This window comes from Sarcophilus harrisii, chromosome 3 (assembly GCF_902635505.1).
Source record: "Sarcophilus harrisii chromosome 3, mSarHar1.11, whole genome shotgun sequence".
NCBI lineage: Eukaryota > Metazoa > Chordata > Mammalia > Dasyuromorphia > Dasyuridae > Sarcophilus > Sarcophilus harrisii.
The window spans coordinates 584,446,406-584,460,203 of NC_045428.1; the positions used below are offsets into that span (position 1 = coordinate 584,446,406).

Genomic DNA, 13,798 nt, shown 5'->3' on the forward strand with positions numbered 1-13,798 from the left:
AGGGATTTCCAATACCTGACACATAGTAAGTTCTTAATCAATGCTTGTTAACCAATTGATGGCGGACACAAGGGATTGTGTGAGGTTCAGAGGTACAAAGAAAAGAGGAATGGGTCCAATTCACAAGAATTCTTCTTTTTACTGGAGTTCAGACATTGGGGAGGATGACACATACACAACCAAGTACAAGATAAGAGATCTCACTGTAGGAGACGGCTTCTGGATTAACCTTCGGGTTGCTGTTCAACAGCCTGGATAATTGAGAGTGGAAGGCATTGGTTTCCAGCTTTGCTGATATTTGCAAGGCAGAGGCTTAGGGCAATGAGGTGTGACCCTCTCCCTCTCCCACATACCCCCCTCCCAAAGACTAAGCATCAGTAAGCAGCCTTGGAGAGCAGATCTGTTGCTTTTCTCCATCCCTCCCCTACACCCCCAGCCTCCTGCTCCTTGCCAGGGCTGCCCTCTAGCTTACCTTGAACATCTGTTTCACCTTCTGCCGGGGAAGGTTCACATTCAGCTTATGAAGGAGCTGGAGGACTTCATTAATGCTCAGGCTGCCATCCCCATTCTTATCTGCCTCATCAAACGTCTGCTTCAGCCACTTTGAGGCTGAGTTAGGGGCCACACGACAACTGGCCTGACCCAGCCTGGCCCAACCCCCAAAAGCATCCCTTAACGTAGCCCAGGACTCGGGCGTTCCCTTCCCGATTCAGCTCCTCCCTTGGGCCATCTCATTCCCCAGCCCCTCTTCACTTCCACTAACTAAATCTCGGCAGAGTGGACCTAGAGGTAACAGATGGAACTCAACATCCCATCTCAGATTTTCATGGTGATGGTAAAAGGGAGCCCAAGACAATAACCCCATTTTACAAGGTGGGAACATTTTCTTAGGCAGATGAAAGGCAGTGTGGTATAGGAGCAATAAACTATCATATTCTCTCCCCTGAAAGTATAAATAATAAGGTCCTGGAGAACAAAAAAAAATTCATTTTTTCTCCTGGTATTACTCGTTTCACTCAAGAAAAAAAAGCAAAAAAAAAATTCATTTTTGTTTGAATCTCCAGTGCCTAGGAAAATACTTATCACATAGTAATCATTTACGAAATGCTTGTTTGATTAACTGATTAGAGTCAGAGCCAGAACACTCCAACTCTACACTGACTATGGAGCTTTGAGTTCCGTAGTCATAGGAATAGGGACTTAACCTGTAATCTCAAAGATTAGGAAACGCCAGATGAGAAAACTTCCTTTATCAGTACCAATACAAGTTGCCACCTTCTTTGTAGTTTACAATCCTAATAGAATTACTCAGAGCACTAAAACTTTAAATGATTTATTCTAGATCACAAAGCCAGCATGTCAGAGATGGAACCTGAACACAAGTACTTCTGTCTCTGAGGACAGTTATCTATCTACTTTGACATGCTGCCTCTCTCTCACTATCGCTGAATCACAGAGTTTTTAGAAATGGAAGGAAAGTCAATAACCAACAATATAAACTGAAGATTGCCATAAGTCATCCAATACTCAATAAGTAGCCATGTGGTGTCTGCCTGAAAACCTACATATAAGAGGGACCTTCTCCTTCCTAACTCAGTTCATTCTACTCTTGGATACCCCTAATTTTTAGCAAGATTTTCCTGATTTCTGTGTCTCAGTTTCCCCATCTATATAATGAAGGAGTTAAACAAGAACATCTCTAAGGTCCCATTCAACTCTAAAATCTTATCATTGTTGGTGGGTTCTGTCCATTTATTTTTAAAGAGGTAGAAAGATCTTTGTGATTATCTAGTCCAACTCACAATTTTGACAAAAGGATAAACTGAGGCCCAGAGAGAATATCAAGCTGATTCTTGGTATAATTGGGACTCATGATAAGAGATGACATTTAGAGAATGTTCCAAAAGTTTTCCATCATTATCTCATTTTATCTTAAGAACAACTTTGTAAGGCATGTATGATCAATCCCTTTTTACAAATAAGGAAACTGAGACTTAGAGAAAGGAGGTGACCTGCCTATGGTCACAGAGCTCAAAAGTATCAAAAATAAGATTAAAACCCATCTCTTTTTTCTCCAAGTCCAGTCAATCAGTGCAAATATGCACAAAGTGCCTACTATATACCAGACACCATGCTAAGTGCTGAGAATAAAGACAAACAAAAAAATCCAAGCCCCACTCTCAAGGTGCTCTCAGATTTCTAAAGATAACAAGTCCATTGCTCTCTACCACATTGCTTTTCAATATGAATACAGATCTTATAAGATAAAATTAAGTCTGGAGGGGAAGTAGAGGGTGGAATAGACTACTTCCTAAAAATCCCCAAAGATTCTCCAACTATCTCCTTTCCCACCTCAGCCCCAACTCCAGTTCCAAAGGATATTGGTCACGAGTTCTCTGGCGTTTGGACAAACTGTCCTCGTCGCTGATTCCTGCCATTAGGTACCGGAGACCTGTGATCCAGGTTCGAGCTTCTTCTCCGTTAGAGGACACAAGGTCCAGAGACTCCATGTGGTCCCCATAGTAGATGCTGAAGCAGCAATTGGGGTCAAAGCTCCCATCCGCATAGCGCTGGAAAATCTCTGACTGCTTTCCTTCACATACTTCCTGGACGGAATCAATGGAGACTGGGGAAGAAAATAACAAGGAAGATCAGAAAAGTGAGCCAGCATTTATATGTAGCAAAGTAGTTTTGTTTTGCTTTTTTATAATTGTTATCTCATTTGTAGGTCCTTTTATAATTCCCTTTTTACAGATGAGAAAACTGAGTCAGAGATGAAGTCACTTAAATCATGATTGAAGCTCAGAGCTTCTTTCTCCAAGTCTAGAGCTCTAATCTACTGTATCACCTGGATTCCAAGATAGTTGTGAACAACTTTGTCATTTTCCCTTTTTATGTCTTGAATGGGGCATCCTTGTATATAATGGATACTCAAAAAAAGAAGATTGCTGGAATGAATAAAAACCTAGACCCAACTCCTCAGAATATATGCTGAGCAATGAATGTTACCTCCTCTAATTCTCTCCTTGGTAGCCTTCTTTCCCTTCCCATCTGATGTAGATTTTTCAGCTCTTTCGATAATTTATAGAATTTTGTGTATTATTTTTCTTTGTGTGGATGACCTAATTTCTCGTAACTAGGATACAAACTCTGTGATTCCAGAGATTGTCTCATCCAAACTTTCCTCTCTGCCCCTCTGCCCCCACCTCTCAACTCCCTAGGAATATTCTTTGCACTCAAGTAATAATAATCAACAACATGATAGTAAAGATCATAGAATCTGGAACTGGAAAATCTGAACTCAAATCCCATCTCAGTCCTTTAATAGCCACAAAACTTGGGGCAAGTCATCTGAGCTACCCGAGTCTCAGTTTCTTTATCTGTAAAATATGGGGTTTTGGATTAAGTCCATTCCAGATTGAACCCTATGATACCACAAATTTATATCTTTGTCTTAAGGTTTTCAGAACATTTTATCTGATCTGATGCTCACAGCCACCCCAGGAGGTGAATGCTCTTATTATGTTCTTTTTACAGACGAGGAAACTGAGATTAGGGAGATATTCCCAGAGTCACTGAATCAGGAAGTGTTTGAGGTGGGATTTGAACCCAGGTCCTCCACACAAGATCAGCTCATTCTCTTCAATACACTGTGCTTCCTCCCTAGTAAATGTTTGATAAATGTCTAATTGGATTGATTCTTAATGCAATTATGTTCTAGAAATGTTATAGTCTATATGTTACAGAATATATTATAGAAATATATGTTATAGAAAACTATGTTATAGTTTTAATATGTTATAGAAAACTAGGAATCATTGGTTGGACAATTGGAGAGTCCCTCCCTGTCCTCACATGTATTCTAAATAATCCTGAAATTGGGTCTCCGATTGGGCAGGGGGAAAAATGGTATGAGGTGCCCAAGAAGGTGCCTTCCTGCTCTTTGTTCTCTTACCCCAAGTCAGATTCAGGATCTAGGCTTAGAAATCCCTTATTTGTTCTTACCCCTGAATTCATCTCCTCAACAGGGTTCAGACAGCATCAAAGATGAATAAAAGGACTCTGATATGAGGTGGGCTCATCACTGACATGGAACATTGTGGGGAAAATGTGAACAAGGACATCTGGATACAGCTGTTTGGGAAAGAGAGGCCATCCTACTTCTGGACCAATGATGTGCTCTTAAGAAAGCCCCATGCTGAGAGAAATAGGCGGCAGAGCAAGAAGCAGGTCAGCACTTTATCTTCCCTTCCCAGCTCTCTTTTCAAAGTTACTGTAATGAGACATAAAGTGCTGCTCCTGTTCTATGGCTGCTGTGCTCGGGGAAGAAGATGCTGGTGAATCCAACAAGCTGAGACTGAAGACTCCTAGAGGAGCAAGGGTGAGAGATATTACACGGTAGGGAAAGGAGGAAAAGGAAAGAGGGAGAGATGGAGGGATAGAGGGAAGGAGAGAGAGAGAGACACAGAGAGAAATAGAAAGAAGAGAGAAAAGGGAGAGGGAGAAGAAAAAGAGAAAAAGGAGAAGGAAGGGGAGAGACAGAGATTGAGAGAGGGAAGGAGGGTAAAAAAAGGAGAGAGGTAGGAGAGAGATGGAAGGGAGAAAGTGTAAAGAAAATTGAGACTAGAAGAGTCAGCAGTGAAAAAGCAATTCTATCATCTGAGTTCTGTCCCCACATAAATCTTCCCTCCGGGGACAAGTAATTCTCCTGGGCTAGATAACAAGGAGTCATCCATCTTTCCAATAACAAGTAATACTGAGGCCCAGGGCTGATGCTTTTATGTTTTTGTCAGGCAGCTACTTTCTCCATCCTTAGCCCAGGTTCTCGTAAAGGGCTTATTATGACTCCCATGTTTTGAGGGGGTGAGGGAACTATTTTTGTCTTTATTGTTGTTGTTATATTATACCTCTGGGAAGTAAGGGGGAATAAAGACCTGGAGGAAGGCCTGCTGTCCAAAAGGGAAAATCTCTGGGAGAACTAAGGTAAAGATTGAATGGGATACAAAGAGGAAAATGAGCTATGATGGGTGTTCATGGAGAAAATGCCCACACCATCGAGATCCCAGATTCCTTAAATAACAGTTAGCATTTTCTGTAGCCTTCAAGTCTGCAAAGTACATAATACAACGTCTCATTTGAGCTTCACAATATCCTTGTGAGGTAGGTCATATAATTATTCCTATTTTAGTATGGAGAAAACTGAAGTTCAGAGATAACTTCTCTAGGACCACATAGCTAATGAGAGTTTACAGTAGTCTCCAAAATCTTGACTTCTGGCTCAGCACTCTAGACATTATGTCCCTCAAAATTGCCAAAATTTGTATTTAATTGCTTACTTTTCCCCACCATCATATGCTGGGAAACATAGTAGAAAACCTGGGTTTTTATTCCTACTGCTGTGATTTGAGGAAAATCATTTAACCACCCCGAGTCTCAGTTTCCTTATCGGTAAAACAAAAGGACTACATTAGTTGCCCTCTGAAGTCTCTTTCAGATAGATAACCCTGGTCTTGAGATCCCAGAAGCACCTTGGGCTATATCATACAGATGCTAGTATCTAACACAAGTTTCAAATCCAATTCTTTTTTTTTAAATTAAAAAATATAGTATTTTTAATTTTTCCCCAGTTACACGTAAAAACAACTTTTAACATTCATTTTAAAATCTTGGATCCAAATTCTTTTCCTTCCTCCCTTCTCCCAACCTCCATTGAGAAGGCAAGTAATCTGACAGAGGTTATGCATGTGCAGTCATGTAAAACATTTCCATATTAGTTATGTTGTGAAAAAAAAAGATAAATAAAAAATAAAAAAGCCTCAAGAAATAAACAGTATGTTTCAATTTGGATTCATATGCCGTCAGTTCTTTCTCTAGATATGGATAATGTTTTTCTTTATAAACCCTTCAGAGTTGTCTTGGATTATTGTATTGCTGAGAATAGGCTAAATCATTTATCTGATCAAAGTTGATCATCTTACAGTATTGTATGTAGTACATTTTACTTTGCATCAGCTCATGTAAGTCTTCAGGTTTTTCGGAGAGTGTCCTGCTCATTACTTCTTAGAGCACAGTTGTATTCCACCTTAACCATATATCTCAATTCATCCAGCCATTCCCCAAATGATTGGCATCCCCTCAATTTTCAATTCTTTGTCCCCAGAAAAGGGCTGTTTTATGTGTGTGTGTGTGTGTGTGTGTGTGTATTATATATATACATATACACACATATAGGTCTATTTGTACATATAGATTCTTTCCATTTAAAAAAAAATCATTTTTGAAACCCAGGTCTTCTTAAACAAAGTTCAGTGTTCTATCCCTCTTTTTGTACAACATGACGAAAATGGAAATATGTTTAAAAGGATCACACATATTTAACCTATATCAGATTGCTTGCTGTCTAAGGGAAGAAGAAGGAATAAGGGAAGAAGGGAGAAAATTTTGATACACAAAGTCTTACAAAAATGAATGTTGGAAATGAGATAATTCAGACCAATTCCAATGAGCTTGTGATGGAGAGAGCCATATACACTCAGAGAGAGGAGTGTGGGAACTGAGTATAGATCACAACATAGCATTTCCACTCTTTTTGTTGTTGTTTGCTTGCGTTTTATTTTCTTTCTCATTTTTCCCTTTTTGATCTGATTTTTCTCATGTAGCATGACAATTGTATGAATATGCATGCATATATTGGATTTTACATATATTTTACCATGTTTTATATATATTGGATTACTTGCTATCTAGGGGAAGGGGAAATTGGAATACAAGGTTTTGTAAGGGTCAATATTGAAAAATTATCTATGCATATCTTTTGAAAATTAAAAAAGCTTTAATAAAATGAATATTGGAAATTATGTTTATGTGTATTTGGAAAAATAAAATACTATTGAGGGGGGAAAGGAGATAAGTCTTAGGGAAAAGAAGAAAAGGGAAAGGGGAAGAGAAGAAGGGAAAAGAAGGGGAAAGGGAAAGACAAAGAGGAAGAGAAAGGGAAGAAGAGAAGAGTTAGGCAAAGGGGAAGAAGAGGGGATAGAGAAGGAAGGGGTAAAGATGAAGGAGAAAAGAGGGGGGAGGGAACAAGAAAAACAAAAAGGAAAAGGAGAAGGGGAGAAGGAAGGGGAAGAGCAGGGGGAAGATAAAGGAGAAGAGAAAGGGGAAGAGAAGAGGAGGTAGGGGAAGGGAAAAGACAAAGAGGAAGAGAAGGGGTAAGATAAAGGGAGAGAAGGAGAAATAGGAGAGGGGAATAGGAGGGGCAAAATAAAGGGGAAAGACAGAAGAAGAGAAGGGAAAAGAGAAGAAGTAAGAAAAAGGGAAAGACAAGGAGGGAAGAAGGGAAAGTGGGAAAGAAAAGGGAAGAAAGAAGCATCTATTCTTCAGGAAGTGTAAGATCCTATGTTGAAAGCTGGATTTATCTTAGCTGTTCCTGTACCTGTATGCTAGAATCTTGGCTAAAATAAGTAATTAAAAAAGAAAATTAACTGACCTTTCTTGGCCCTGGCTTCCTTGTAAGACACTGCCAATCTGCTCTCCATCCTTTGAACTCCCTTTATCTGATCTTGAGGTTTTTTTGGGAGAGGGGGTGGGATGAGGGTGATAGAAATAAAGAGGTTTGGAGGGGGGGTCACAGAACTCTCTGGGGTCAATTTGAGTCTCCTGAAATCACATGACTAGCTTTATCTATCCATCTTTGCTCTGGCTTCTAGAAGCACAGTAATGAGAAAAGTAGGCATTAGCAACCAGTAAATTGGCTCCTCTGTAAGCAAGGAGATTGCAGGACTGTAGAGAAGGGTTAGGGGGACAGCAGGCTCAGAGCTGCCACTTTCCATTCCCCACCTCCCTGGGAACTGTCAGAGAGAAGACATTGCAGACCCAGGTATCTCTTTCATTGCTAATGAACACAGAAAGAAACTCCTCTTATTGGCTTCTTCCTTTCGTACCCATGTCACCTCCGTAAGAGGTCGGAAAGCTTAAAGTCAAAGACCTCAGGCCCACCATTACGAGGCTGAGCCCTGCTGCTCTCTCCTTGCTCATGAATAATTCCTTGCTCGCCCTCCTCAGGATACCTTCCCTCTCATTCCCTGCCTGGAGGGCAGGGCCAATGCCAGGGATGGTGACTTTGGTGAAAGGAAGTTGGTAAAGAGGGGAGAACCATTAGGAGAGACCGAAGTGGAAAGGTAGGTACCATACTTACTCTTGGCCTTCTCATTCTTCCGCGATGGCCGCCAGCGGATGCATGACTTGTGCTCGTCCAGATAGTAAAAGCGAACCAAGCCCTTGGAGCCACCTCGAAGCTTGACCATCTGAGTCCCGGCCTGCATTGAACTGATGCATCTTTCCACTAGAAACACAGAGACAGGAGACAGATCAGTTCAGTGTCAGCCTCAGCCATTCACCTTCGATCACACACTATTAAGATCTGAAAGGGGCTTTGAAGGCCACCTAGTCCAACCCATGCCTTTGTTTCAGAGGAGAAAACAGAGGGCCATAGTGATGAACGGATTTGCTGAGAGTCACACAACCAGGAGATGAACCGAAGATTTGAACCCAGGTTTCTGACTTCATATAGGTCTAGATCAACTGAGTTTTTAACAATTCATTCTCTGAAAGGCAAATAGCATAAGACTGATTCTGAGCACCCGAGTCTAAATATCTGTCTTACACAAAGTCATTTGAAAGCTTTGAAAAGCACCTTCTCCTTCTTGGTCATCAGTTTCCTATATAAAATGAGATGATTTTTTTCAATAGCTTAAATTTCTGTTCATTACAGAAAGCATGGGAGAGGGCTTAGAAAGCCACCCTTGGAGCTGGAGAAGTCTGGGTTCCAGTGTTGACTCTGATCTACATTGCAGTGACACTGGGCAAGTCCCAAGCTCTTAGGGGAAGGAGCATTTACAATGCCTCTGGGAACCAAAACAATAGGATCCAGTAGCTAGGAGTACTAGACTTAGAGTCCAGTCCTATCTCTGGCATTTACTAGTTATGTTGTTTAGTTGTTTTGAGTTGTGTTCAACTCTTCTTGCCCCATTTGGAGTTTTCTTGGCAGAGATACTGCGGTGGTTTGCCACTTCCTTCTTCAGCTCATTTTATAGATGGGAAAACTGAGGCAAATGAGGTTAAATAACTTGCCGAAGGTCACACAGCTAGTAAATATGTGAAACCAGATTTGAACTCGGGAAGTTGAGTCTTCTTGACTTCAGCTTGACACTCTATCCACTGAGCCACCTCCCTGCTTCTTATTAGCTATGCAATTCATCTGTAAAACAAAGATTATCCCTACTTCACAGGGTTGTTCTGAAGCTCCAAGGAGAATGCATGGAAAACTCTTTGGAAACTTTGTCAAAAAGGTCTAATCTCACTATGTGACCCTAAGCAAAATCATGGTCAAATCTGTTTGCCTCAGTTTCCTCATCTGTAAAACGAGAATAATAATGGCATCTACTCTCCCAAGGTTGTGGTTAATCCCCTTCCCCTTCCATGTTGATGGTCATTATTTACATTTACTTAATATTTAATGTTTTGAATGTATTTTTTAAAATGAAATTTTACTTTCACAATATTCCTTTTCTCCATCTTATCACCACTCCACATAGAGAAAGCAAGAAAAACAAAACCCTTGTGGCAAACTTCAATCGACTTTTATATCCATTATCTCATCACTTCCCAACATCCTATTTGAGAAAGAGTACAGATTTCTACCATCAGTCCCATTAACCCTTGAACCAAGATCTCCAATTCCCAGCTCAACGAGCTTTCTAATTCTGCTCATTTCAAAAGTTGGTTTCCCTGTTAAGTATCTCTAGAAAACAAACTTGAAAATGCCTGTGTCACCTCCTCAAATCTGCACCCTTCCATGGTAGTTTATTCTACATACTCGAACCATTCTCCAAAATGGTTCTAGAAGAGAGTACAGAAGGTTTTCAGGTGTCCTGGACCCAAGACGCAAAAGAAAAGGTGGTTCTAAGCTTCCCTCCTTCTCTATATCCAAAATCTGTCCAGACCCTCAGTTACTTTAGCTCCTCAGGAGCAGAGCCTTTTCTCCTATTAGCTGTCCTTCCTTGGATTTAAAAGCACAGGATTCTTAAGATTATCATATACTTCTGCTTTCTGTTTTTGAAGAACTTCTCTTACCCACATGACATGTCTAAGGGCCTTCCACCAAATTCAGATTTATATTCCTCTCCCTCTCCTCTGAATCCCTAATCTAAAATTGAGCACCAGCTTTGAGATGAGATGCTTCCTCTTTTTAGCTCTTGTAAAACTGTGCAAGCCTCATCAAAGCATTTTACCTCTCTTTGCCTCAATTTCCTCATCTGCAAAGTGGAGATAACAAAAGTGCCTTCTTCCCAGGATTGTTGTGAGGATCAAATAGGATAATGATTGTAAAACAGCACAGTGCCTGACGTGTAGTAAACACTACATGTTGTGGTTCAGTCATTTTTCAGCTGTGTTTGACTTCATGACCTCATTTAGGGTTTTCTTGGTAAAGAAACTGGAGTAATTTAGCATTTGCTTTTCCTGTTCATTTTACAGATGAGGAAACTGAAGAAAACTCCATTACTTTCCCCCTCCTTCTCTAGCTGAATTCAGACAAAAAACAGTTGTTGATTGACTGATATCAGTTGCTCAGCTACTCAAAGACCTCACTAGGTAAGGAAGATCTGTTCTCCTTCCTGGACTCGGAGATACTTTTCATTGAGATTTATTCTCAGAGAGAAATGAAATGTCCAGGATCACACAGAAATAGTGTGGTATAGTGGTTAGAGCATTGGACTTCGTATGTGGGAGTCCTGGATTCAGATCCCACCTCAGACACTTACTAATCGTGTAACCTCTTGTAAAATTAGAAAGCTGAAGTTAGTGTTTCTGAAATCAAGCTGGAATCGAATCAAAGTTCCCCACCTGCTCTGACCCTGTGATTGCTTTTGTCTTTATTTGTACTGCCTGGGCTTAGCCTGCCTATCTCATAGTCTTTGATAAATACTTGCTTACTCTTTGTCCAGCTGACCCAATCTGACTGACTAATCTATCAATTAGACTGAATTAGAATCCAGTTCTTTGGTTCCACCCTTTCTACTATACATCAACTGCCTTCTCGGCCCCCCCCCCAAAAAAAAAGTGTATCTTGTTGACTAAGCCATCCTCCCATAAATAATTCAGAAAGGCGTTTTCGAGTACAAACTGCTTTCAAATGAGGCTGTTACTCAGGACACCAGAAACATTAAAAATTAACAGCAAAAAGGTTATTAAACACACACACTGGACTCACAAAGCAGCGGCTGCTGAGACAGCAAGAGCAGGCTGCTGGGGGAGCGCTTTCATCGGTACGGAGCGTACATTTATGACGATGAGTTTTCCTGATTCCAAGCGGATGGGGCTAGATACCCAGAGAAGGACCAGGCCTGGGCCTGGCTCTCAGCCGATGTGCCATTGGAAGCAGCTGCAAGTTCCAGGGCCCTGGCAGGCAATCAAACTTACAACTTAATGGTCACATGCTCGTCACTCACATGGGAGTGGGGGGCTTGTAGATGATCTTTGGCAAGCCACTTCCCAGTTCTGGGTCTCAGTTTCCCCATTTGTAAAATGAAAGGGATTACCTCTTGGCTCAGAGAGAAACATTAGAAAATTGGTCTCCTTTTTCTACCCTCTCTAGGATGACCTGCTTTCTTTCTTATTATGATGAGGGATGTCTTGCTTTAAAGTGGAGGCAGGATAAATATAGTCCAGCATCAAAGTGAAATAAAACCCCCAAATATATACTTTTTTTTATTTTTATAAAATAAGGATGGATTAGATTGCTGTCATTTCTCTAGATCTCAGTTTCCTCATCTATAAAATGAAAGGGTATGAGTAGGTACCCTCCTAAGTTCCCCCTCACCACACTCTAGAACTATGAGCTTTATAAATATAATAAAATCTCAACCAAAATCCTATTCAACTTTATATCCTTTCTGTGAAAGCTCCAAAGTTTCAATGAATAATTCCACTCACCTGTCATCATCCTATTACTTCTTTCAATATTAATGTACCCAGTGTACAAAACACACCTTCCATATATAATCTTTCTTGATCCTCATAACATCCCTGAGAGGTAGGTGCTAGTATTATCATTCCCATTTTACAGGTGAGGAAACTTAGGCAGAGGTTAAATGACTTGTCCAGGTTCATACTCCTAGTAAGTGTCTGAGACTGGAGTTGAACTCAGGACTTTCTAACTCCAGGCCCAACACTTTGGGCACTATGATGCCCTTTAGCTGGTACTAGATTGGGGACAGGATGGGGCACAGAGTGCCCACCTCAAGTTATATTTACTATTCTATATATCCTCTATAAAATAGGTGAGAGGTATATTTAGGCTAGATGACCTCAAAAGATTCCCTCTATCAAGTCAACAAGCATTTATTAGGGGTTTATTATATGTACGGGCCACTCTGTTAAATGCTGGGGATACAAATAAAGGCAAAAGCAGATCTGGCAGACCTTGACTTCAGGGAGCTTACAGTCGAATGGGAGATACAACATGCAAACAACCAAGATAAATTGAGAGTGGATGGAACAACCTCTGAGAGAGGTGGGCACTGGCAGCTTGGAGGACCAGAAAAGACTTCCTGGAGAAAGTGAGATTTGAGCCGAGTGTTAAAGATAGCCAGGAAATCCAGGAAGAAGAAATAAAAGGAAAAGTATAGTCTTCCCTCCTTCCAGGGAGGAGGGACAGCATGGCGATGGGGCTATAAGACAAAGACTAGATTCACTAGAGCCTTCTTCCCTATTTCAGGCTCTTCTGGTAGAAAGTTAAGACTTCCAGGATCAGGGAAACCAATTTGTTCTCTATAGGTATTTAATCAATCAATAAAGATTTATTAAGCTCATACTATATTTCAGGCATTGTGCTAAGTATTAGGAATACAAAAAAGAGACAAAGGATAGTGCCTGACCTCAAGGAGTTTATAATCTAATGGGGAAGATTACATGAAAATATATACATACAGAGTAAGCTCTATATGGGATAAATAGAAAATAATTAAAAGGCACTTCAATTAAGTAGCTTCCTGTAGAAGATGTTTAGCCAAAGATTCTTCTTGCCTGTCCCCGAAATCCCAGTGGCAATGACCACTCAAAGGTCACTAGCTTTTTAGGGCCCAAAAGAGCAGGACAGAAATGTAAGGATGAACAAAGGAGTTGACTAGAGAGGTATTTTGCCAGCCCTGCTCATGGAGCTGTCCCACAGGCACTCATACATTTCCTGTCCCACAGACTCCACATCCCAGATGGAATAATTTTACTTCCCTAGTCAGATAGATAGACATATACGTTTATCTCTAGATAACTACTCAAAATGTTCCTCCTTTGTCTAGAATACCCTTCCTTCTCTTCACCTCCTAGGGAAATCCTACCTTCCTTCAAAGCTCTCCTCTTCAAAGGACTCTTTCTCAGCAAGTCTTAATCTCTCCTCCAAGTTCCTTCAATCCTATCTGCATCTCTCATTTAACTCCAGTCACAGGAAGCATCCTGTCCTATCTTAGATTGCTGCTGTGCAGTGATTAGCTCTTGTACCGTTACCTACATGGTGAAGTGGATAGAGATGTGGGCTTGGCTTCCAATCTGGCCTCAGACACGTACTAACTTTCATATTGGTGAAATCACTTAACTCTGTTTTCCTCAGTTTCCTCATCTGTAAAATGGTTTGGAGACAGGGAATCTGAATTTGAACTTGGGCTGTGATACTCAATACCACTGTGATCTGGGTCAAACTTTCTGGGCCTCAGTTTCCCCATCTGTAAAATGAAGGGATTTGATG

At 40.8% G+C, this 13,798-nt stretch overlaps 1 protein-coding gene across 7 annotated transcripts in view; it reads right to left on the reverse strand.

Moving 5' to 3' along the window:
* Positions 1 to 13,798, reverse strand: part of PLCH2 (phospholipase C eta 2) — a 334,059-nt gene that overhangs the window by 103,877 nt on the left and 216,384 nt on the right. For all 7 annotated transcript variants that reach the window (XM_031962993.1, XM_031962998.1, XM_031962991.1 and 4 more), the window contains 3 exons: positions 8,195 to 8,341; positions 2,383 to 2,626; positions 473 to 602 (listed from right to left, as the gene is read on the reverse strand). In XM_031962993.1, the coding sequence (XP_031818853.1) occupies positions 473 to 602; positions 2,383 to 2,626; positions 8,195 to 8,341 (521 nt within the window). The remainder of the gene's footprint in view (positions 1 to 472; positions 603 to 2,382; positions 2,627 to 8,194; positions 8,342 to 13,798) is intronic.